Source organism: Chanodichthys erythropterus, chromosome 3 (assembly GCF_024489055.1).
Source record: "Chanodichthys erythropterus isolate Z2021 chromosome 3, ASM2448905v1, whole genome shotgun sequence".
In the NCBI taxonomy this organism is placed as follows: Eukaryota; Metazoa; Chordata; class Actinopteri; order Cypriniformes; family Xenocyprididae; genus Chanodichthys; species Chanodichthys erythropterus.
The window spans coordinates 25,761,608-25,785,203 of NC_090223.1; the positions used below are offsets into that span (position 1 = coordinate 25,761,608).

The following is a 23,596-nucleotide window of genomic DNA, read 5'->3' on the forward strand; positions in this document are numbered from 1 at the left end:
TAAGATCTTTGAGTTTTAATGGAAATAAGTCAATGCAAAATGCACATATCTCAATCCAAATATATTTTACTTATTTTTCCATCTTCTAAAAACTACCAACAATCACTTGTTTAAAATGATCACTTTAAAGGTGAACTAAATTGTTGGTGCAGTAAATATCTTACGGCTACTGATACCTATCAAGTTGGACACTGCATCAAGCAAAACGTCAATTGATGCCACTGTAAAATATTCACAGGCATTTTTGATAAAGTTAGATTAGAAAGATGTGAGTAGTATTCATCTGTTCATGTGATTTCAAAATGGTGGCTACCATGAAGTGGGACCTGCTTACAGGGGAAGACCTGGGGTCTTCATGTCATGTAAGTCTACATTATTATAAAAATACTTGTAAAATGAGCTATGTGTTTCTTGAGGTATAAAACATTTTTAAAAGAAAAAAAAATACTTTGTGCACCTTTAAAATGATTTTATACATGCTTGTCCTGTAAACGTGCTAAAACTTGAAAATTGCAGGGGGTGGACAATGAAACTGAAACACTGGCCAATATAGTGTTGGAGGTAATACATGTGCGGCCTGATGGCCAATCTTCACTGATTGCACATTCCATCAGTAAGAGACACTGTGAAGGACTTGTATCTGTCATTCCCAAGAAGAATTGATGCTGTATTGGCTGCAAAAGGAGGCCCTACACCATACTAATAAATTACTGTCTAAAACCAGGTGTTTGAGTTTCATTGTCCAACCCCTGTATATTATTACAACATTTACATTACAAAAATACAATATGTAAGACATTAAAATGATGAGAGCGCAGTTAAACTGCTGTTGATATAAATTAAGTCAACGTTAAATTAGAAAAAAACAACACTGGGCCATAAAATTAAACTGCACATATTTGTATAAAAAGCATGTGAATTAGATCACATATACTCACAAACACAATTTAAAATGCTAACACAAACACAAAGGGGAAACTTCAAAAGTGTCCTCTAAAATAGGATCTTTTTTTTTTTTGTACAATAAAAAAATGACTAACATTTTAAATACAATTTTTAAAAACATGTCAGAGACTGAGAATGTCCATTGATCAGAAAAAGTAAAAAAAAAACCCAACTCTGGTCCTGGTTTGGTGCTTCTGGGAATGTGTCCAAATGTAACCCAGTCTCATGTAAGTGCCTTTTAAGAGATTCATAGTCCAGGCATTATGTAAGCGATGTTGTCCAAAGTATTTGACTGCAAAAAAGTAGGTGAGGGTCAGGAGAGGAGTTGAAATCATAAACTTTGCATTTGAATTGCAAATAAAAAGCTTGAGAAAACAAGTTCATTTTTGGGGACCCCATAATAAAAAACTGCAGTGTGTGAAAGTGTGTGTCTCACCAGGACGTTGCGTGGACAGCCGTTGAGCTGAGGGACTTGTGCCGTCAAGCAGGTTAATGGACCGAGAGCACATAAAATAGAGTCCAACAGAACCGAAAGACTGCCAGACACCGCCACCATCCCCTACAGGATGAGCAGAGATGTTACAGAGAAGATCTACAATGATGAGCCAAAACATTATGACCACCTGCCTAATATGCTGTTGGTCCTCCACATGGGTAAAGGAAAAATGGGACTCGTTGGACCAGGCGACCATCTTTCACCACTCCAAGGTCCAGTTCTGACGCTCATGCTCCTATTATAGACGCTTTTGGCGGCGGACAGGGGTCATCATAGGAACTCTGATTGGGCTACGCAGCCCCATACGCAGCAGACCGTGATGCACTGCATGTTGTCACACACTCCTCTCATAACCATCATTAAAATTTTGTGTCACTTGTGCCACAGTAGACCTTCTGTTTGCTTGGACCAGACAGGATAGCCTTCATTCAACAGCAAGTCGCTGGTTTGTGGTTTGTTTCTCCTCAGACTACTGTTGGTAAATTCTCTCCACCGCTGAAGGAAAGCAATCCACAAGCATTGCCATTTCAGAGATACTCTGACCCAGTCGCTTAGCAATAACAATTTGGCCCCTGTCAAAGTCGCTCAGCTCTTTATTTCTCCTGCATCCAACATGTTGATTATGAGAACTGATTGTTTGCTTACCATCTAATCTACCCCGACCTTAATATGTGGGCTTGTTAGGAGATTATCAATGATATTCACTTCACCTGTCACCTGCTTACATATATTTATATATAATCTATTTATAATCTCTATAATAAAAATGTATAATTCAGATTTTGATCTCCATATCCATTTACATATATTATATATATCTTCCAAGGGGTTTTTTCCCTCCTAGGACTTTTTTCCCAGTGCTAGCACGCTGGGTTTTTCTCCTAGGGGTTTTTTTCCACCCCTGGGAGTCAGCCGACATTGGCTTAATGTAGCACCATCTTGTATATGTTACATATTACCACGCTTGTTTGTACAGCTTATTTTTAACCACTTCCCTTTTTTTCTGTGCTTCTAATATGTAAAGCTGCTTTGAAACAATTACCAATTCTAAAAGCGCTATATAAATAAATTTGACTTGACTTGACTTGACCTGTGACTAGTCAGAATGTTTTGGCTCATCAGTGTATATGTTAAAAATGCCCTTAAACACAAACCTCTGTTTCCTGAAGTCGGTGTCCAATCAGAGACAGGGACTCGCCCAGCAGCTGCAGGTGAGCTGCTGCATCTATGGGGTCCACGTCAGGTACCCGCACCGGAGACAACGACATACCCAGAGACGAGCGGCCCTGAGGGGCCAATCCTGCTCCTAAACTGACACCTTTACTGGAGCCTGAGACAAGCAGATACAAAAACGTGTTGATACATTCATAAAAAATTAAATGTGAAAGATAGTTATCTGAGAAAAACTGATTTACCTTTACTTTTACTGTCTGAGGTTGTTAAGGTTTTCCGCTTGACGGTCATAGCTTCAGCTTTATTCTGCTTGTGCTGGAGATATTGAGCTTTCTGTCTCCAAACCTTCCGTGTCAGAAAGAGGGCAGAAAGAGAGGATATGTAACACTGTCCCACATTTGACCGGAATTACAAAACGCTGCCATTATGTTTAAAGTCCACATGAAACGACCTTATTTCCTTCAGATCGTGTCTAGATATGCCAAATTATTTGCAACTTTCAGTTTTGTTATTGCTAACTAAAAACTAATAAAAATGGCTTTCAATAATTGAAGTAAAGCTGAAATAAAATATAAATATTAGATGAAAAAACTAATAAAATTAGAAATGCTGCCTGGACACTAAAATAAATAAGCTGATTAAACTAAAGCTAAATATAAATAATAATAAAAATTTGACAATATGACAAAAGCACATACAATTACTAAAACTTAAAATAAAAAAATAAAACTGAAGCTCTAAAAGCTAATTCAAAATATTAATATACACTATAATAGTATATAAATAATACTAAATTACACTGGCCTCTTTATGAGCATTAACCACATTGATATGTTAACTATTTTAATTTTACTGGCAAACAATGCATTATCCATAACAATAGCCTGAAACAATGACTAAATGATCATTAGTTAATATTAATAGTGACATTAGTGGAAAAGGAGATGGAGCAAGTTACATTTAGATAAAAGACTCTAAAGACTGTGCACAATAATAACATGTATTACGATTTTGATATCATGTTGAGTGCTACTTCAGGATGGGGAGTAGAATGTATTAAGTGATTTTTTATATAAAAAATCTATAAAGTTAAAGTAAAAGGTGCTGACCAGTTTATCTTTTTCAGGCAGCTGTTTCCACACCTCTGCGAGTTTCTTACTCAGCTCCCCGAAAACTAAAGCAGAAAAAGAACAAAAATTCAACCAATCACGGAACAGCAGAGATGATTGAGAACAACAGCACTCACCTAATCCAGGCTGCTCTGCGTTGATATTGACCCTGTACTCTTTACAGAACACCTGATAGGCCGTCGTGTTCTTCTTCTTCGGCTGACGGGATGAAGGACAGAACATTAAAATGACTGCCAAAATCAAACCTCAAGGTGTTTTCACTGGTGTAAGAAAGTGATTTAATTTACCTTGTCCTTGTCATGTTTCTCTCTCTCCTTTTCCTCCTTCTTCTTCTTCTTCTCACCCATCAGTTCAATGCTTTGATGGTGATGGGACGAGGTGGGTGGAGCCATAGCGTACATGCCACCAGAAGAGCTGTGATTGGTTGAGCTGTGAGAATGGGAGTGGCTTCTAGACTGATCACCTGATTAGCAGAGAGAGACAAGCTTAAATTCAGTAAAATCAGATTCAGTGTAACCATGGTAAAATGAAAAACAACAACCAATCGTTTTTAGCTTTAAAGGAGACCCCTTTTCATAAGATCTCTGGTGTCCCCAGAACGTGTCTGTGAAGTTTCAGCTCAAAATACCCCACAGATCATTTATTATAGCTTGTCAAATTTGCCCCTATTGGGGTGTGAGCAAAAACATGCCATTTTTTGTGTGTGACCCTTTAAATGCAAATGAGCTACTGCTCCCGGCCCACTTTCCAAAAGAGGGTGGAGCTTTAACAGCTCATGCTTCAGTTCATCAACAACAACAAAACTGGAGAATCTCACGCAGCCAAAATGAGGATTCTCAGCAACAGTGTTCAGTCTTACATTGTTCAAACCAGAGTCGGACACTGATGGAGAGACTCAGGAAGAAGTTACAACTTTTAGAATGAAACTGGACGTTTCTGTTAGTGGATAAATTTATGTAGTTGCTGTGGAGTTGATTCAACTCATCGACTAGCATGTGCCGTCATGCTAATCTTTTGTGCAAAACCCGTAAGGACGCCCACTATACATAGCGTGCCTGTTTGACAAACAAAGCCATACACACCAGGCTAACGTTTATGATTGCTATCAAATGCTGTGAAAGATCTAATATTTTTTCTTAAATGTCGCTCGGACCGAAACACTCTTTTTTTAGCAATCAAGCTTGCCAGGGTCAACTTGCAGGCTTTCCAAGCTAACGAGACTCCATGACCATTTTGCCACGGCCTTTGAACTGGTACACTGTTTTCACTTGTGAAAACAAAATGATGGCACCGTGGGTGGAAATGTGCAGATTAAGGGGAGGTAATATATATAATAAGATCCCCTTCCTATGTCACTAGGGGAGCGAAATCTGAGCGGCTCGTTTTTTTCACATGCTTGCAGAGAAAAGCTTGCCAAAACAAAGTTACTTGGTTGTCCTTTTTCACATTTCCTGGGTTGGTAGATACACCGGGGACTCGATTATAGCACTTAAAGACAAAGTCTGATTTTCATGATATGTCCCCTTTAAGGCAAGACACAACAGGCATCCGAAATGTACTACATTTGAATTTGAATTTACTTCGCAGCTGTTCCAAAATCTGTTCTATATGGTATGAATGTGGGTAGTATGAATGTAATCCAGACATATTACATCCACCATGTTGTTACTGTCACATGATCCCCCAGCGCCAGTTGCAAACTGTTTTTCACATGCTATATAATAGGGAAGTATTCAAATTTCAGACGCAGTGATTGTTTTTCATCCACTGGAGTTTTTGGGTTATCATAAAATGTTATGAGAGTAGTAGAAAGAAAACATCACAAATACACTTTTAAGTATTTTTTTGTTACGCATTATCTATTTGCATCTGTAAGAATTAATTTACAAAACACAATTTGAGAAAACGTTCTTTCAAAGATGCATTTTTTTTTATCATGCACTGAGCCAGAAATCCCCTCTTTAGTAGCATGTACATTTAACTTTTTCCACAGGTTTAGGTTCCTAAGGTTTCCACAGAGGGTTTGTTCATATATTATATTATATTATCTATTAGTTACATTTTTTACCCACATCACCTGGGATTTCGTGCCTTACAGAAACTAAAATGCGTCTCACCTAGACAGCTTTTCTTCCCTCCACTTCCTTTGCTGTGTTTCCTCTCCCTGGATCCTTTCTCTCTGTCTCTGTCTCGCTCTCTATCTTTTTTCTTTTTGCTCTTCTTGCTCTTTTTCTTCTTTTTAGAAAGATGTGTGTACGAGTCGTCAATCACCAGCTCGCCGGCCTCTAGTTCTCCTCCTGAAGAGGAGCTGTCTCCTCCCATGCCTCCGTAAGAGCCGCCGTAATGACCTGATGAATACAAACACACATTTAACGCCACAATAAATTCATGTTAAAGGTGCCCTAGAACCAGTTTTTACAAGATGTAATATAAGTCTAAGGTGTCCCCTGAATGTGTCTGTGAAGTTTCAGCTCAAAATACCCCATAGATTTTTTTTTTTATTCATTTTTTTAACTGCCTATTTTGGGGCATCATTAACTATGCACCAATTCAGGCTGTGGCCCCTTTAAATCTCACGCTCCCCGCCCACAGAGCTCGCGACTATAATACAGTGCATTTACAAAGTTCACACGGCTAATATAACCCTCAAATGGATCTTTACAAGATGTTCGTCATGCATACTGCATGCATGAATCGGATCATGTGAGTATAGTATTTATTTTGATGTTTACATTTGATTCTGAATGAGTTTGATAGTGCTCCGTGGCTAAAGCTAGCATTACACACTGTTGGAGAGATTTATAAAGAATGAAGTTGTGTTTATGAATTAAACAGACTGCAAGTGTTTAAAAATGAAAATAACGACAGTCTTGTCTCCGTGAATACTGTAAGAAATGATGGTAACTTTAACCACATTTAACAGTACATTAGCAACATGCTAACGAAACATTAAGAAAGACAATTTACAAATATCACTAAAAATATCATGATATCATGGATCATGTCAGTTATTATTGCTCCATCTGCCATTTTTCGCTGTTGTTCTTGCTTGCTTACCTAGTCTGATGATTCAGCTGTGCACAGATCCAGACGTTAATACTGTCTGCCCTTGTTTAATGCCTTGATCATGGGCTGGCATATGCAAATATTGGGGTCATACATATTAATGATCCCGACTGTTACGTAACAGTCTGTGTTATGTTGAGATTCGCCTGTTTTTCGGAGGTCTTTTAAACAAATGAGATTTATATAAGAAGGAGGAAACAATGGAGTTTGAGACTCACTGTATGTCATTTCCATGTACTAAACTAAATTCAATTTTTAATTCTAGGGCTTAGATGATGATCTCAAAATAGATTAAATTGCAGAAAATTTCAAACTTTCAAGTGCTACTTGTACATAGCAACCACCCACAACACCCTAGCAACTACATAGACACACCCTGGCAACCACCCACAGCATCCTAGCATCACTATTCAGGAAAAATACGGTCATTTTGTTTTCATTCAGAAGATCAAAACAACTTTGGTGCAAACAAATCCAGAAAATGAGTGGTTAGTGTTTGTGAGGATTTCATTTGTTTGTTTTTTTAGAGCGTTTGGACAAATGGACTTTGAAAGTTTGTCATTATACAGACACCACAAATAAAGACTGATCAGTATTGACTTTATGACACATACCGACACAGATTATGTTTCAGTTAAAGAAAAATAGATTCAGCAAAAATAGTTTTTTTTTTGGGTTAAATATTGTTTTATTTCTGATTTTTGACAATAATAAATATATAATCAGATGACAACAATAAAAACATGTATTTTTTTTAATACGTAATAATAATAAAGTATTACTTTTTCTTTTCTTTTTAAAAAAATATTACTATTATTGATATTTATGCCATTATATTTGTGATAAGTTGTCACTGTTGTTGATCTAAATCTAAAGCAAGGCTCCATTTATTTGATCAATCGTACAGTAAAAATAGAAATACTGTAAAATATCATTATAATTTAAAAGAACGGTTTTCTATTTGAATATATGTTGAATTTATTCCTGTGATCAAAGCTTAATTTTCACCATCTTTACTCCAGTCTTCAGTGTCACATGATCCTTCAGAAATCACTCTAATATTATTTTATGATGCTCAAGAAACATTTATTATTATCATCAATGTTGAAAACAAATGCTGATCATTTTTTTCAGGATTCTTTGATTAATAGAAAGTTCAAAGTATGTCATTACTGTAACTTTTTATTAATTTAATGCAGCCTTGCTGAAATAAAGTATGATTTTTTTCCAAAAACAAACCTTATTGAGCCAAATCTTTTAATTGGTAGTGTATATATCTTTGTTTTGATTTGTTTTTCTACACATTTCTCACTTATAAAACACAAATGGCTATTTAATTATTATGATATTATTAAATATAATTTTATTTATTGAAACAATTAATTAAATAAGTTATTATATAGTTATTGGGTGCTTTTATTTAAAGATCCACCAATGTCATTAATCAGTAGACCTGATATTAAAGAACAGATTACAGTGAAAAGTGTAAGTTCTCACTCACCCACGACCTCCACCTCTTTCCCCACCACAGGCAACGGCTCTCGGCTGTGCTGCTTTTTCTTTGGTGGCTTCGACATCAATTTGTCTTTGTCTTTCTCCTTCTTTATCCCTCCTTTCTTTGAGCTGGAGGACGAATGATGGCCTACCACACCTGAAGAGGAAGAAGAATGGACCGGGAAGGAGAATCCCTCATTAGTCCCTACACCTTCGTTCTTCTCTTTTGAAGAAAGGATGAGCTTCATCTTCAGGCCGTCAGCTTCACAGAGCGTCAGCGGCTCTCCTTTTCCAGCTCCTCCATGGAACAGCAGTGACTTTGAAGAGGAGGAATGTTTTTTAGACGAGGACGAGCCGGGCGGACGTGAGTGCGAGTAGGAGTGGCTGCTCTTAGAGCCACCGTCCTGTTTGCGGTCTTTGGAGGAGTGCGAGGAGGCGTGGGGAGGGTAGGAGGGTTTTTTGTAGAAGTGCGGGGTGGGGTCAGAGCCCGTGGCCAGCGGGGAGGTGATGGCCTCCAGGAGGCCCATGGCTGTATCTGTGGACTGGGACGGGTGAGAAGAGGAGAGGGAGGGATCTGAAGACTTGCGCTTCTTCTTGTGGGGTGGCTGACCCGAGCTGTGATGGTCTGTGGGGAGAGTTTAGAAACTATTTTAAAGCTGCAGTCGGTCACTTTTATTTTTATCACCTATTGTATTCATTAGTGTTCTTCTTCTCAGAAAGTCGATGGCAGCCCATAGAAACGCTTGCAGGAAAGTTATGAAATTTGGCACACTGATAGAGGCCAGTCTGAACTGTCACCATAGCAAATTTGGAGTCTCTAGTTCAATCCCTCTAGCGCCACCAACTGTCCAAATTTGCACTTATATTTATTCTAATAACTTTTGAACTGTAAGGGCAAGAAACAAAATTCTATTTTCCTCCGATTCCTTGGCTCAAGACGATTCTATTGAGAATTATATAATATTTATATGTATTTTAAATATATTTAATTTGTTAAATTAATTTTTATTTAATTTAACATATATTGTCTTATATATATATATATATATATACACACTGCCCTCCAAAAGTTTGGAAACACCCCTTTGGTTTTGGACAATGTCAGCATAAATCCTTATTTTTTGGTGCAAATACATTACAGTAACTTGACATTATCATTGAAGACCAGCAATAATAATTTTCATTTTGATTACATAATAATGGCAATATATACATGTCAAAGTTAGACATGCTCCTTTGCCAGCTGTGATGCCTGGTTACTGGTTTAAACTTGCCCCAGGTTTGTATTGATTTTTGGGTCAGCACATCTTAAAAGCTTCAACAATTGATTGCCAATTAAGTTTAGATACAATGAACCAATCAGAACCCAATTTAAGCCAGATAGCTGCTAATGGTGCATATTTTGATGAATTGAAAATTTAAGTTTTTTCTATGTATAAACTGTTTATATAATAAAATATGATTTCGTAGTTTGTGTTGTCCCTTATCAGTGCAAAATTATCACAAATTAAAAAGGATTCATGCCAATATTGTCCAAAACCCACTTTTCTAGGGCGTTTGAAAAGTTTTGGAGGGCAGTGTGTGTGTATATAATATATATATATATATATATGAAGAGTTTGGTTCCAAAACACGATAAACGCCATTTTAAAAAAAAATTTAGTTTCCGCCAAAATCAGTATTGTATCTGATCGGTATTGAAAAGTAATTTATTAATTTTGCGCAAAATGCGATATCCGTAGTGTTATTCTGTCATGTTTTCTCCCTTTCTTTCCAAAACGTGACAAACACCAGTCTCCTTTTTCTGCAGAACGCGATATATCCACTCAACCAATCACAGCGCTCCATTTCACCCACTGTAAACATTGAAGGCTTTTTTAAAAAGCAGTTTTTTATACCAATTTACTCGTCAAATGTGTTTATTATAACCGTGCGGTTGCACCAGATACTCTTTAATCGGTGATGACAAATAATTTATAACATTAACAAGATGACCCGTTGAATTCATTTTGGGAGCGACGGCTGAATGTATTTTTAGTAAAATGCCTGTATATAAGATAAATATTGGCAAAGTTTAGACTCTCTCATATATGTGAATCAACTTATTTGTTGTGTATTTTCAATTTGAAAAATAACTTTTATACTGATGGATTAACTGCATTTTGAAAAAAAAAAGTGTCATGGATTTATTGCATTAAAAAATAATACATTTTTATAATAAACTTTTTAAAATCAAAATGTAGATTTGAATTTTTTATGTTTTTATAACCAAAAGACGCTATGTGAAAGTTTGAAACAGAAAATAGTGGTTTTCATCTTGCCACTTTCTTGGTAAAGAAAACACATTTTTACTCGAATGAATAAAAATGGACTTATTGCGTTTTGGAACCAAACTCTTTATATATATGTGTATGTATACGCGCACACAGTATGGAAACAAAAACATAAAATATTAATGTAATATAAAAATAAAAAAGGAATAAATTTGACCCATATTTATGATCCACATAATAAAATATGACCCAATATTTCACCCAGTTTTGTGTTGGCTGAACAGAACTAATGCTAGCTCTAAAACAAGAGAAACCTCCTCACCTCTGTGGTAGTATTCATCACTCAAGTGCTTCTTTTTTTTCTTGTGAGAATCTCCTCCTAATAGGAAAAGGTCAGAATCCTATAAAGACAACAGTGCATGTTGAAACAAGCATGATATGTACCAGAAAGATAATGTTAGTGAGGAAACAATCCACATATGGTTACTGATCTAATTCTACTGCTACAATGGGAAGAGTAGGGATGCTCTGATCAGTGTTTTACAGACGATACAATTACTGCTAATTGTTATATAATTGATAATTGTTATTACTGTAATAGTTAATGAACTCTAGAGTTCATGTAGAGTAACTGTTGATGTTTTTTAACATGGGCAATTCCCCGGAGGTTGGAAATTTAGCTGCTCCATGTCAACCTTTCTCACTTGATGTGACAACTAACCTATGCCACTCACCCAACATACACGTGTCAAAGTAACCGGAGCAACTTTTCTCCATCTGTGGATATGACGAGTCACGCACAGGTGAGTGACGTATGTGCGCAACGTCCCGAGGAAACTAAAAACATAGTGCAACTTTAATGAAATAGACACAAAAATATACATTTTAAATCAGATGTTTTTAATAGGCCTAATAAAACTAGTAGGCTTCCACACAAAATATTATCCATATTAAAATACATAAACCTGAGGAACTAAACTACAAGGCTTAATGTCATTCAAATATAACCTATACATATAATCAAACAAAATGTGACAGTTTTGTGTATTATGTCAATATTTAATTAGTGTAATTGCCATTATTTATTGGTATTTATATTTTATTTAGTCATTTTATTATAATAATCTAAAAAATATTATAATATCCAAATATTGCACATTAAATTATTTTAATATACTTTTTGTATTTTCATTACAGTTTTACAGTATTTAGAATTACTCGTCACTCCTTGTCTTTTCATTTCGTTGGAAAAGCTAATATTTGTTCTTTGTTGAGCTTGGGGAAACAGCTGCTACTGCTATGGGATTATTTAATAAAGATATTCGAATTGTATCCCACTTTGTAACCAGCTTTTTTATTTTTTTACTTACACTTGAGGAAGACTGAGGCGGCACATACATTTTTCATCTTTTCTTGAAACTTCTAAAACTATCACACGGGTGGTGACAGGAAAGTGATGCGGAAGCCTTAAAATAGTAGGCTTTTTGTCAGTTTATGTGACCAGACAAGTTGCGAGTCATAGGAAGTGATAATCAGCCGAGTGATCGAAGCATCCCTAAATGAGAGTCAATGACAAGTGGCCTGAGAGGGAAAAACACAGGTCCAAATCCTTCTCAGACCAAATGTCATATCTACCTAGGTAACATAACATCAAGTTGTGCGTTTATTAATATCATTAGAATCTACAACACAGTTACAGAACATACACTGATCAGGCATAACATTAAGACCACCTTCCTAATATTGTGTTAGTCCCCCTTTTGCTGCCAAAACAGCCCTGACCCATCGAGGCATGGACTCCTCTAGACCCCTGAAGGTGTGCTGTGGTATCTGCTCCAAGATGATAGCAGCAGATCCTTTAAGTCCTGTAAGTTGTGAGGCGAGACCTCCATGGATCAGATTTGTTCGTTCAGCACATCCCACAGATGCTCGATTGGATTGAGATCTGGGGAATTTGGAGGCCAAGTCAACACCTCAAACTCATTCCTGAACCATTTTTGCTTTGTGGCAAGATGCAGTATCCTGCTGAAAGAGCCAGGGAATACCATTTCCATGAAAAGGTGTACATGGTCTGCAACATTGCTTAGGCAGGTGGTACGTGTCAAAGTAACATCCACATGGATGGCAGGACTCAAGGTTTCCCAGCAGATCATTGCCCAAATCATCACACTGCCTCCGCCGACTTGCCTTCTTCCCATAGTGCATCCTGGTGCCATGTGTTCCCCAGGTAAGCAACGCACACACATCCGGCCATCCACATGATGTAAAAGAAAACATGAATCATCAGACCAGGTCACCTTCTTCCATTGGTTCGTGGTCCAGTTCTGATGCCCACATGCTCACTGTTGACGCTTTTGGCAGTAGACAGGGGTCAGCATGGGCACCCTGACTGGTCTGCAGCTATGCAGCTCCATACACAACAAACTGTGATTCACTGTGTATTCTGACACCTTTCTATCAGAACCAGCATTAACTTCTTGAGTAATTTGAGCTACAGAAGCTCGTCTGTTGGATCGGACCACACAGGCCAGCCTTCACTCCCCACGTGCATCAATGAGCCTTGTCCACCCGTGACCCTGTCGCCAGTTCACCACTGTTCCTTCCTTGGACCACTTTTGATAGATACTGACCACTGCAGACCGAGAACACCCCAAAAGAGCTGCAGTTTTGGAGATGCTCTGTCCCAGTCGTCTAGCCATCACAATTTGGCCCTCGTCAAACTCGCTCAAATCATTAAGCTTGCCCATTTTTCCTGCTTCTAACACATTGACTTTGAGGACAAAATGTTCACTTGCTGCCTAATATATCCAACCACTAACAGGTGTCGTGATGAAGAGATAATCATTGTTATTCACTTCACCTGTCAGTGCTCATAATGTTATGTCTGATCGGTGTATGTACTGATAAAATCAAATGGACAGCAATAATTCTTGTCAACCTCTTGTTAATATGATGTAACTTGATGTTAGATGTTACCGTAACTCCCTGCTGTTACCTTGTGGTGTTTCTTGGAGGTTTTGCGCACCTGCGCTGCGATTTCTTCTTCCTCTCTTAACAGATCTTTATACGAGCGCCTCTTCTCTCTTTGGCTGCGACCCGCAACAAGACCGACCTCTCCTTCCATCCCTGAAATATCTACAAGTAAAACAGTTTCACAGTAGGTTTTCAATGGACATGTTAGAGTGTATTATCGTGCTTTTGTCTGACAATCATTACCCATCATTCCTTTCTTCTTTATCTCCTCAAAGGCCATGGTCAGTCCTGGCTCTTAAGGTGTGACTGGTCAGTCTTGTGACTCTAATGCACAAAAACAAATTAAAAGTTCAGTATAAAAAAAAACACCTGAACAAAGACCTTTCCAACTTAGATAACTAATAATTCTGTTTCGATGGAACTTGCATTTCTGTATGTACTAGTCACATTCTCACTCTAAAGAACATTTTAATGAACAAAATGTTTTATAATTTTTAACATTTATATTTTTTTCTCCTGGAAGACAAAGAAACATTATATCAGGACTGCCAAATCTCAAGCATTCTGCGCTCATATTCTCACGCTGTCAAAAAAATAAAACATATCAGAGCAAAAAGGACACGATCAATGCAGTGACAGATAAGACAGAACAGGTTACTTTTGGATATTTCAAATTGTGTACAATTAAGAAATTCATACAATAAATGCTGTTTTGACGCTCTAATGTGACGTGACAGATCGGCAGATCATCCATTTCATTTTACAACTAGTTATAGCACAAAATAATTAATGAACATCGGAGGATATGTTGGAAAAATCCAGTAACCTACTGAAAATATATCATATAATCGCTCTATCAGTTTAATCCGTGGATAAAATGTTACATTTACATCAGAAAAGCCATTCAGTGTCCATAAACTGTAGAATTAGCGAGAAACATACTCTAGAAAGGAACATTGTGCAAAAAAACAAAACAAAAATATTACATATTCAATATATTTTTACACTAATACCATTAAAACGTTATTATAATCATGTTATTTTTATATATAAAAAACAGCCTTATGCAGTATATAGCAATTATTTACAAATCAGTTGTTGATTAACCTTTAATAATAATGTACGAGCTGACACTGTATAATTTACAACATTAGTTGAAAAAAGATATTTTCCCCCTGAGAAAAGTCCAAATAATATGTATATAATCCAAATGAATCAAGATCTAATTGATTCAATATCGACACCAAACCCCCTCCCAAAGCTGAACTCAAAAGTTGGCAGTCCTGATTATATGCTAAAAGATTTGATTATAGACTAAAAGCTACAAAAGCTTTCTTTAGAACACTATGTGATATAGAAATGATTATACAAATAAAATAAAACAAGATGCTTAACATATTAAAAAAGGTAAAACCAAATAAATGAAAGGAAAAAACAAAACATCTTCTGATTTAAGTAAAAGCTTTCTTCCAGTTCTACTAGTGTTGCACGCAGAAATGTTAAATAACTCTGAAGATGTGCTACTGAAGGCACACACACTCATTAGTGACAGATCAGGCTCATCAACACACATCAGCTTCCCTCCAGCCTCAACTTTAGTCCAGCTTCCAGTGACATTCGCGGGAATCCCAACAACACGAACGAAAAGATCTGCCTCGACACTCATTATTGAACATTTCCCGCCTACTTTTGAAGAAATGCACACTCACACACCCCCTTCCCCTCGCTTCATCAGGATCCAGCGCTTCCCTGTTTCGGCTCAAGTGGATTCGAGCAGCTGCGGACGTGTCGCGCGTCTCTGACGGATCGTCCAGGGCGCGCAGACCCGCGGCTGCGGTGCACATAGGCCGGTATCGGGTTACAACTCAAATTACCGAGCGTTCTCACCATGCAATTTTATGGGTTTCTTCTGAACTGCAAAAATGGCACAGAATGCATGCAATTTATATGCAGATATCAGAGATGTTGTGCAAAAATAAGTGAAATATTACCTCGGATAGGATGTGGGTTTAGTTGGCGCGCGACGCCATCTTTGATGGGAGTCAACAACAAAGCAGCCAAAGATGAGGAGGAGGGACTTTGAGACCAGAGAGTGCATTACAACAATGAAAGCACCCATTTTTTTTTTCTTCAAATAAAAAACTGACAATGGTATGAATTAGCAATATTTACTAATATAAACGATATGCACTGCTTATACTTTAGTGTTAATATTATTACATAATTGCATTCAAAGACAGAGTCCACATACACTCTTGGCATTATGTAATTTATTTGGCTATCACTTACAAAAATGGATATACAGTAAACAGTGACATAATAAGCTACAATAGAGGCATAACAGGAAGGAATTGTTCCAGGAACAGAAATAAAAGGCAGTTCATCATGTTCTCAGTTGAAATTGAATTTAAATAACCATAATTACACAGTTGTAATATTAGCCATGTAATACATAAATAGTTTTTCCGATTTTCCCATCTTCTTCTCACGTCTTTTCTTCAGTCCATCTCTACCTGTCTCCCATATTTTGCATCTGAATACTGAGAGAGGTGAAGCTGGCCAGTAGGTCTGTCACCTCGTCCACCTGCGGATCACATGAAAGAATTACAACGTCCTGAAGCTACAGTGATATCAAAAGACAGGGAACTGTACTTAAAAGGAGAGCCAATATTATAACAAGCTATTTTATATTTTCTTTTTTTACAAATTAGAATGTTTTTATAACATCAACCATTTATCGGTTATCGGCCAGAACGTGAAAATAATTATCAGGCTCAGCTAATCGATATAGGACCAGAATTTCATTATCAATGCATCCCTATACAAGGGTTCATATAATGTATATTATTTAATCTGTTTTCCTGAAGTATAACTGAGCCGCTGACATGCACTCTGAAGCTCGATCCTAGATGTGTGCGAGCCGTACCTGCTCTCTGGTGCGGGTGTTCTGCAGCTGGTTTGAGATGTGCTCTAGTTTCTCTCTCTCTTCACTCTGTCCCATTATATTCAGATATTCCCGCAGCATTTGAATGATCTACAGACATATCCAGAGATCATTGGTTCATCTTCCATTACAGGACATACACAAGCAAAACCAGTACAACAGGAGCATAGGAACAATCTGAAAAGTGGGGGCGGGGCATATTATAAACATTATCAGTCTGGCTCATTAATATTAATTAGGAAACATTGGCCTGGTGTCATAGACAGGGCTTAGACTAAACTAGGATTAGCTCAATAAGGACATTTAAGTAACTTTTATAAATGTTCCCTAGAAAAAAACATTACTGGTGTGTATCAAGAGACAAAACAATGACACTGACATATTTTAAGATCTATCAGTGAAAGTTTCTTTCAGTTAAAACTGCTCAAACATGCATTTTAATCTAGGACTTTCACTTGTCTGTGAAACCAGGGGATTATGTTTGCCCAGTAGTCATTACAATTACACTTACGCATTCGCCATATGCTAAGTGACGTTCATAGTCAACATTAAGAGTGCAAGAAGAATCGAAATTAAATCTAAATCGTGGTATGACTTAGTAAAATTATGAAAATTGCGATTTAGTTAAATAAATATATGCGCTGCGTGTTTCAGAGTGAAGTACGGCACTGAATGTCTCAGAGCAGTTTGGTTCACAGTAAGTGCTTCGCTTTGAGGGCACCCTGCGGTTTTCTAACAAAATATTGATATTTTAACATTTGAAAATCTAGAAATTAAGGCAGCCATAAATATCAGTATTGTAATTTTACAGTTGTAATGTAAAATAAAATGATATTCTTTTTATTAAAGCAGAACACTTTGCGAAGCTCCCCCTACAGGTTCCTTCAGTGAATCACACAAGCGCAGCTCTGGACTACAACGACTACAACACTCACCAGCGCAGTAGTTTTGCAAATACAGTACAAGAAATATCGATGGATGTGGGTAATTTTCGAAATTGACTTATAAAGTCATAATATATACATTGTTTTTGAATTACCGTAAAGAATTTTTTCACTCTCGCGTGAAAGTGAAACGTTTAAATCTGCAGATTTATAACATTATATGCATTAATGGAATCTGTCATGAACACAAGACAGCCACAATTTAAATGTTTATATTTCAAAACACTAATTGGAGTAGAAATATTTTGTCATTAAAACATTATTTTAATATTATAAAAACTTCCTTGTGTGTAATTTGCATGTTTGTATACAAATCAGTAAATTTTAACTTTCAGTATTATAGTAATACCAACTGACAGGGTTCCCTGTATAGTTTACCGCATTAGTTAATTTTTTTCCTTGAGAAAATTTGCCATGTAATGTTCCTGATATATATTGAAATGAAATCAATATCGGAATTTAATCGAATCACAAATTTGTGAATCAAGATCACACTGAATCTTGGTTTTGAACAACCTCAGATTTTTCCATAGTTGACATTTATGTGATGAAAGTTGAGTCGACGTCAACTAGTCGCTGATGACGTCATTAACGAACAACACTGACGGGTTGATTTGTGCACAGCTAAAGCATATGACACAGCGCTGCCCACAAGGCTCCTACATAACAGCTTATTTTTATCAGTTCTTTTGTCTATGGTTCGTTATAAATCTGCTCGTTCTAAATCACATACAGAGTAAATATTACATTTATATGAATGCATTAATGAGAGAGCGATTGTATCTGCATGTGATGTGCATGCTACTGTCTGTATGTGTGCGTGTGAGACAGCGCGTTCATTTAGAATGGCAATTAACTTATGTGTACAATAAGCCGTTTAAAACGTTCATTCACCTGATCAGTAGCGAGCATCCAGAGGGTATAATCAAAATATATCTTGTGAAGAGTTCTCAGAGTATACATTTATTTGTCATTTACTGTTGGATACGGTGTGCGAATGTGGACTTCAAAGTTTAGTCAAGCGCAAAGCATTATGGCAGAGCATTAAAGTCGACTAGTCGGTTCAACCCCTAATCGAATCGTGACATTTGTGTCAGTACCCAGCCCTAGCATTAAGCATATCAGGCATGTGTTAACCACCTGTGTGACCTCTCCTCTGAGGGTTTCTAGGCTACGTGAGTCTCCCTCTTGTAAGATGTTGAGCTTCGAACGGGCAAGATGAAGAGGAGTCCTTCCAGCACGGTCCAGAGCATCAACACGGGCACCTAAGGGAACGTTCATAATGTTTGAACTAGTACTGAATTTGATTTGTGAATGGTTTTGGGGGTAATTTATTAAGAACTATCAAAAAGATCTCAAATGAATAAGATTTAGATCAATTGGTTTTTCAGACATACAAAATCAATCGTACCTCCTCGCAGTAAGGTTGTGATGACAGGCACATGGTTGGTGCAGGCAGCTGTAAAAGACAATTTAAGTCAGAGTAAGCTTATTTCTTACAGCTTTGAATATAGATTTAATCATACATAATGGTGCAAATAAATATGTAACCAAACAAATGTGCTTATGCACATTCTTACCCAGATGCAGTGGTGTGTTTCCGAGGCTGTCTCTCTGGTTTGGGTCAGCACCATAACTCAGCAACAACTTAACTGGATTGTTATAGGTGGAGATGGAAAGAAAAAGTGGAACCTGTTTAAAGGATTAGTTCACTTTAAAATGAAAATTACCCCATGATTTACTCACTCTCGAACCATCCTAGGCGTATATGACTTTCTTCTTTCAGATGAACACAATCGGAGTTAGGGTTATATAGTTATATTAACAATCACCCTGATGCTCCCAAGATTTATAATGGCAATGCACAGAAACCACTTGTTTAAAGCTCAAAAAAGTGCATCCATTCATCATAAAAATACTCCAGACAGCTCCGGGGGGTTAATAAAGGCCTTCTGAAGTGAAGAAGCATTTGTTTGTGTAAGACAAATATCATATCCATATTTAGCGAGTTATAAAAGAAATTAATTAGCTTCCGCCAAACCACCTACCATATTCAATTTACAAAGAAAGTGTAACACCGCTCGCAGTTCAAAACACTTACGCTTTAACTTTTCGTAAATTGAATGCAGAAGGTGGTCTGCCGGAAGCTAGTTATTTTACTTTATAACTTGTTAAATATGGATGTTTTTCTTACACAAAGGCATCGCTTCGCTTCAGAAGGCCTTTATTAACCCCCCAGAGCCGTGTGGAGAACAGTACAATTGTCTTTTTGAATGTTATACGTATTGTTTTATCATTTAAAACCCTAACATCCTTAATGTGCCATTTTTCCACAAGTGTGCTCGTGCAGTTTCTTTAAAATAAATGCCACTTGGTACATATTTTGTTATGCAATGGCATGCATGCATTTTTGTTCCTACTGCATATAAGCCATTAAAAATACCATATCATGCAATGAATGCCACTATGAAAAGTTCATATCAATCAGTTTTGTCTGATCTTACCAATACTCTCATTGCCATTGCAGGAAGAGAAGTGTAAGGCAGTCCTGCCCTTGTCATCAGCAGCACAAGGATCAGTGTCATCTTCTAGCAATCTACGAACTAAGAGGGGAAGATAGTTAATAATAAAAGACTATAATTTTACTGTAGATCAAATCATAGCATCAAGTAGGAGTGGGACTACTACTGATGATCCTCACCTGTGTCAATATCATTGGAGTTGGCAGCTTCTCTGAGCCTCTTCACAGCTTGAAGGAGAAAACGATAAAGAATTGGTTAACAGGAACACTCTGGGTCATGGTTAAGAAAACTGAGTATCATATCTAATATAATACAATTTTGACATACTGAGTTGATGATTAACACGCTCACACAAATGAGGATTTTAACCCTCTGGCCCTCTTCCTTTACACTTGCCTTCTTTACGGTCAAAAGTGACCGAAGCCTTGAAAAGTAAATTTTTTGTTTTTAAGGAAAACCAATGTAATATATTTTTGTTCAACAATATTTTTTGAATATTATATAAAATTTTGATAGTATTTTATGATAGTATGCAATATTTACCCATTGAAAATAAAAAAAATTTCCAACATATTTTTTAATTATTTTTCAATTAAAGCAGTATTCCATGTTAAAATAGAGACAATGCATTTAAAATCTTTTTTTTTTAAGGCAGATTAGTGCCATTTGGTGAGAGTAAAAAAAGAAAAACTTATGCAATGCAATGGTGTAACCACTATAGAGCTCTATATAAAGTGGCTTATAAATTCTCTAGTGGTTTTTGGACACAAACACTTATTTTTATTAAATTTTGGATTTGGATTTATACTTAGACATTCTCAAAGACTACTTTTTGTCAAGGTTTAGATTTTTTTTTTTTTAAATGTTGATTTGAAGTGTCGGTTTTTGCATTAATTTTACTACAGTCAAACCTGAACACAGGGGAGGACTTTTTGTCACACATAACATCAAAATTCAATAAAAAATACAACAAAAATGAACAAGTGTGTTTTATAACAGCTTAATAAATCTGGGTCTGATCTGATTTCAACCTCTTATTTGAGTTTTGGCTCAATTTTACCATATTGTTACAGCCACACTGGTTCATTTGTGTGTGTGTATAATGGTTTGTTGTGTGTGTTTGCCTGTGAATGTGTGTAAGTGAGTGTGTGTTTGAGTGTGTGGTTCTGTTTTATACTCTCTGTGTTTTGGAGTGTAACCTCTTTCTTGCGGTTCATTTTTTTTACTGCTTTGTGGCTGTATTTTTTTATATTATTTCACACATTTGTATAAACTCGCTCTGTCTTATAGTCAGGCTAGTCATATATATACAGCTATGGAAAAAATTAAGAGACCACTTAACATTGATTTCTGAACTTGGAGTGGTCTCTTAATTTTTTCCATAGCTGTATATGTGTGTGTGGGGATGGGGGTGGGGGGTTGGGTGTGTCTATTTTGCACTCTAGGCATTTTAGAGTGTCCCCCCTTCAGTGCTGTGCACTTTTTTCTGATTTGTAGTTTGTACCAACAAAAGATTCTCTGAGTTTTTGTATTTTTTCGTATTTACCATTAATTTCCTATGTTGGTCATTTAAAACCGAAAAGAAGGTAAGTGTGACTATTTCTTTTTACCACCCCTTAACATGTCCATGTCATGTCCTTGATTTTTTTTGTGTGTTCATATTGCTAATGCGACAAAAGTCACCAAGTGTCATCTCATTCCAACGAAGCTATGATTTTTAACATTTCAAAATATAAAATTTTGGCCAGGACTGATTTATAATAAAGTTAAGATATATAATTAGCTAATTACACATGAAAAAATACAAACCTCATTTAAAGGGTTAGTTCATCCAAAAAAGAAAATAATGTCATTTATTACTCACCCTAATGCTGTTCTACACCCGTAAAACCTTCGTTAATCTTCAAAACGCAAATTAAGATATTTTAGTTGAAATCCGATGGCTCCGCTTTGGAAGCTTTGGAGCATAATGAATCAGTGTATCGAATCATGAATCGGATCACGTGTCAAACCACCAACCTGCTGAAATCACGTGACTTTGGCGCTCTGAACAGCTGATTCGACGCGCTGATACATTTATGCTCCGAAGCTTCATGAAGCAGTGTTTTGAAAGTCGTTTATTTGGGGTTTTTTTGGCATACCAAAAATATTCTCGTCACTTTATAATATTAATATTGAACCACTGTACTTACATGAACTGATTTAAATATGTTTTTAGTACATTAATGGATCTTGAGAGAGGAAGTGTCATTGCTCCCTATGAAGGCCTCACTGGGCCATTGGATTTCATCAAAAATATCTTAATAAAGATGAATGAAGGTCTTACGGGTGTGGAACGACATGAGGATGAGTAATAAATGACAGAATACATATTATTAGACAAGATGTAACAGTTGTAATGTGTCAATTTGTGACATTTCTGTTCATGCACACACCATACAGGTCTTTTCCAATGGGCCCCATGTTCCTCCGGGCTCTTCCCAGCCGCCTCACCCTGCTCGACGTCATCTTGCCCGGCGAACTCCGTCCCGCCTGTAGCAGTTCACCGGGCTTCCATAACAAGTGCAGATACCGGAGCTCTGTGTCGGCAGACGGGCGGGTTCGGTTGAGTCTCAGCGCGCTCAGCGTGTCCAGACGGGAGATACTGAACCCGACCGCACCTGCAGCCTCCATCGGCGTCTCATCCTCCCGTTTCTCGGTGTCTCTCACAGCAGGTCCGTTCGCTACCGTGTACTCACCCTCCGAACTGGACCGGTCACCATCCGAGGCAGCTGCAACAAGTGGGCTCGACCCGTCCATATTAATAAGGCGTTTACTGGACTAATGTCAGCATGTAAATGCGAGTACCAACAGAATGTAAACACTGTATCTTCTGCACAAACCTAACGCAACATTGTCGCACAAGTGCGATTCTTCAAGACTGTATTTCGAGCGAGGCTTTTAAATAAAGAACCAGAGCTGCTTTAGCGTTCATTGCGAGTTAATGTTGTGATATCGAATATGAATCGTTCCGTGTTCTAATAAGCAGTGAACTATGAGCCCAATTGAGCCAAAATGGCGCTGTTTCAATGTTTTGCGCTTGTTTTTAGTAAAACACGCCTGTATTGCTTAGTCTGCGTTCATCGTGACCTAGATAGCCAATCAACATCGACGTTGTTAAAGCACTTGTCCAATCAGAGAACGTAAGGTGGTAGCGTAGTAAATACGTACGTGATTTCCATAAAAGGTGATTTCCCACTTAATATATTTTATAAAAACAAAGAATAGGGTCTTGAATTGAAGGGCCTTATATATTTAAATATTTAACGTAAAATGTTTAAACAAAATTATATTTAAATAAATTAACAATAAATTAGCAAAATCAGGAACTTTACATACCTAGCTCTCATCTAATAACAGCATCATACATCCTCGAAAAAATCGTTAGCAAATGTTAGATTATTTTATATTTACTAATATTATGCGTTTGTTTTTTGAGAACCAATGTTTTAGATTTTGAAAACTCCTTTTCTAATATCCCAGTCTTTTCGATAAAAGATTTTAAATGACTACAATAATGCGTTTCTGTTTTATTTTTTATGCTACAATGCAATGTTTATTTTATATTATATATTCCATATTTTAATTTTACATACT

The 23,596-nt window shown here is 36.9% G+C and overlaps 2 protein-coding genes across 7 annotated transcripts; both read right to left on the minus strand.

The window, feature by feature from the left end:
* hmgxb4a (HMG box domain containing 4a) lies at positions 1-15,591 on the minus strand. Of its 6 annotated transcripts, XM_067372534.1 has the most exons (13): positions 15,122-15,563; positions 13,794-13,874; positions 13,573-13,712; positions 10,900-10,978; positions 8,312-8,929; positions 5,862-6,092; positions 4,032-4,207; positions 3,861-3,942; positions 3,724-3,788; positions 2,857-2,959; positions 2,596-2,771; positions 1,382-1,504; positions 1-1,237 (listed from the first exon to the last, which is right to left on the minus strand). In XM_067372534.1, the coding sequence occupies exons 2-13, from the start codon at positions 13,828-13,830 to the stop codon at positions 1,193-1,195; spliced, it is 1,875 nt and encodes a 624-aa protein (XP_067228635.1). In that variant the 5' UTR covers positions 13,831-13,874; positions 15,122-15,563; the 3' UTR covers positions 1-1,192. The 6 variants fall into 6 exon arrangements, with proteins under 6 accessions (XP_067228635.1, XP_067228633.1, XP_067228631.1 ...); XM_067372532.1 differs by having other exon boundaries at positions 3,724-3,942; positions 15,542-15,591; XM_067372530.1 differs by having other exon boundaries at positions 3,724-3,942; positions 15,264-15,563.
* A 162-nt stretch (positions 15,592-15,753) lies between these two features.
* Positions 15,754-23,024, minus strand: ankrd54 (ankyrin repeat domain 54). Its single transcript, XM_067372536.1, has 8 exons — positions 22,396-23,024; positions 20,140-20,187; positions 19,943-20,041; positions 19,019-19,090; positions 18,850-18,897; positions 18,579-18,703; positions 16,477-16,584; positions 15,754-16,134 (listed from the first exon to the last, which is right to left on the minus strand). The coding sequence occupies exons 1-8, from the start codon at positions 22,757-22,759 to the stop codon at positions 16,060-16,062; spliced, it is 939 nt and encodes a 312-aa protein (XP_067228637.1). The 5' UTR covers positions 22,760-23,024; the 3' UTR covers positions 15,754-16,059.
* Positions 23,025-23,596: the final 572 nt, after the last annotated feature.

Excerpts from the sequence above, each read along its gene's own strand:
- hmgxb4a (XM_067372532.1), bottom strand. The coding sequence starts at position 13,830 with ATGGCCTTTGAGGAGATAAAGAAGAAAGGAATGATGG. Across the intron at positions 4,208-5,861 it reads AGGGAAGAAAAGCTGTCTAG|GTGATCAGTCTAGAAGCCAC; the intron begins GTGAGACGCATT and ends TCTGCTAATCAG. Across the intron at positions 2,772-2,856 it reads CTCAGACAGTAAAAGTAAAG|GCTCCAGTAAAGGTGTCAGT; the intron begins GTAAATCAGTTT and ends TGCTTGTCTCAG.
- ankrd54 (XM_067372536.1), bottom strand. The coding sequence starts at position 22,759 with ATGGACGGGTCGAGCCCACTTGTTGCAGCTGCCTCGGATGGTGACCGG. Across the intron at positions 20,188-22,395 it reads CATTGGAAAAGACCTGTATG|CTGTGAAGAGGCTCAGAGAA; the intron begins GTGTGTGCATGA and ends TTCTCCTTCAAG. Across the intron at positions 18,898-19,018 it reads AAACACACCACTGCATCTGG|CTGCCTGCACCAACCATGTG; the intron begins GTAAGAATGTGC and ends TGTCTTTTACAG.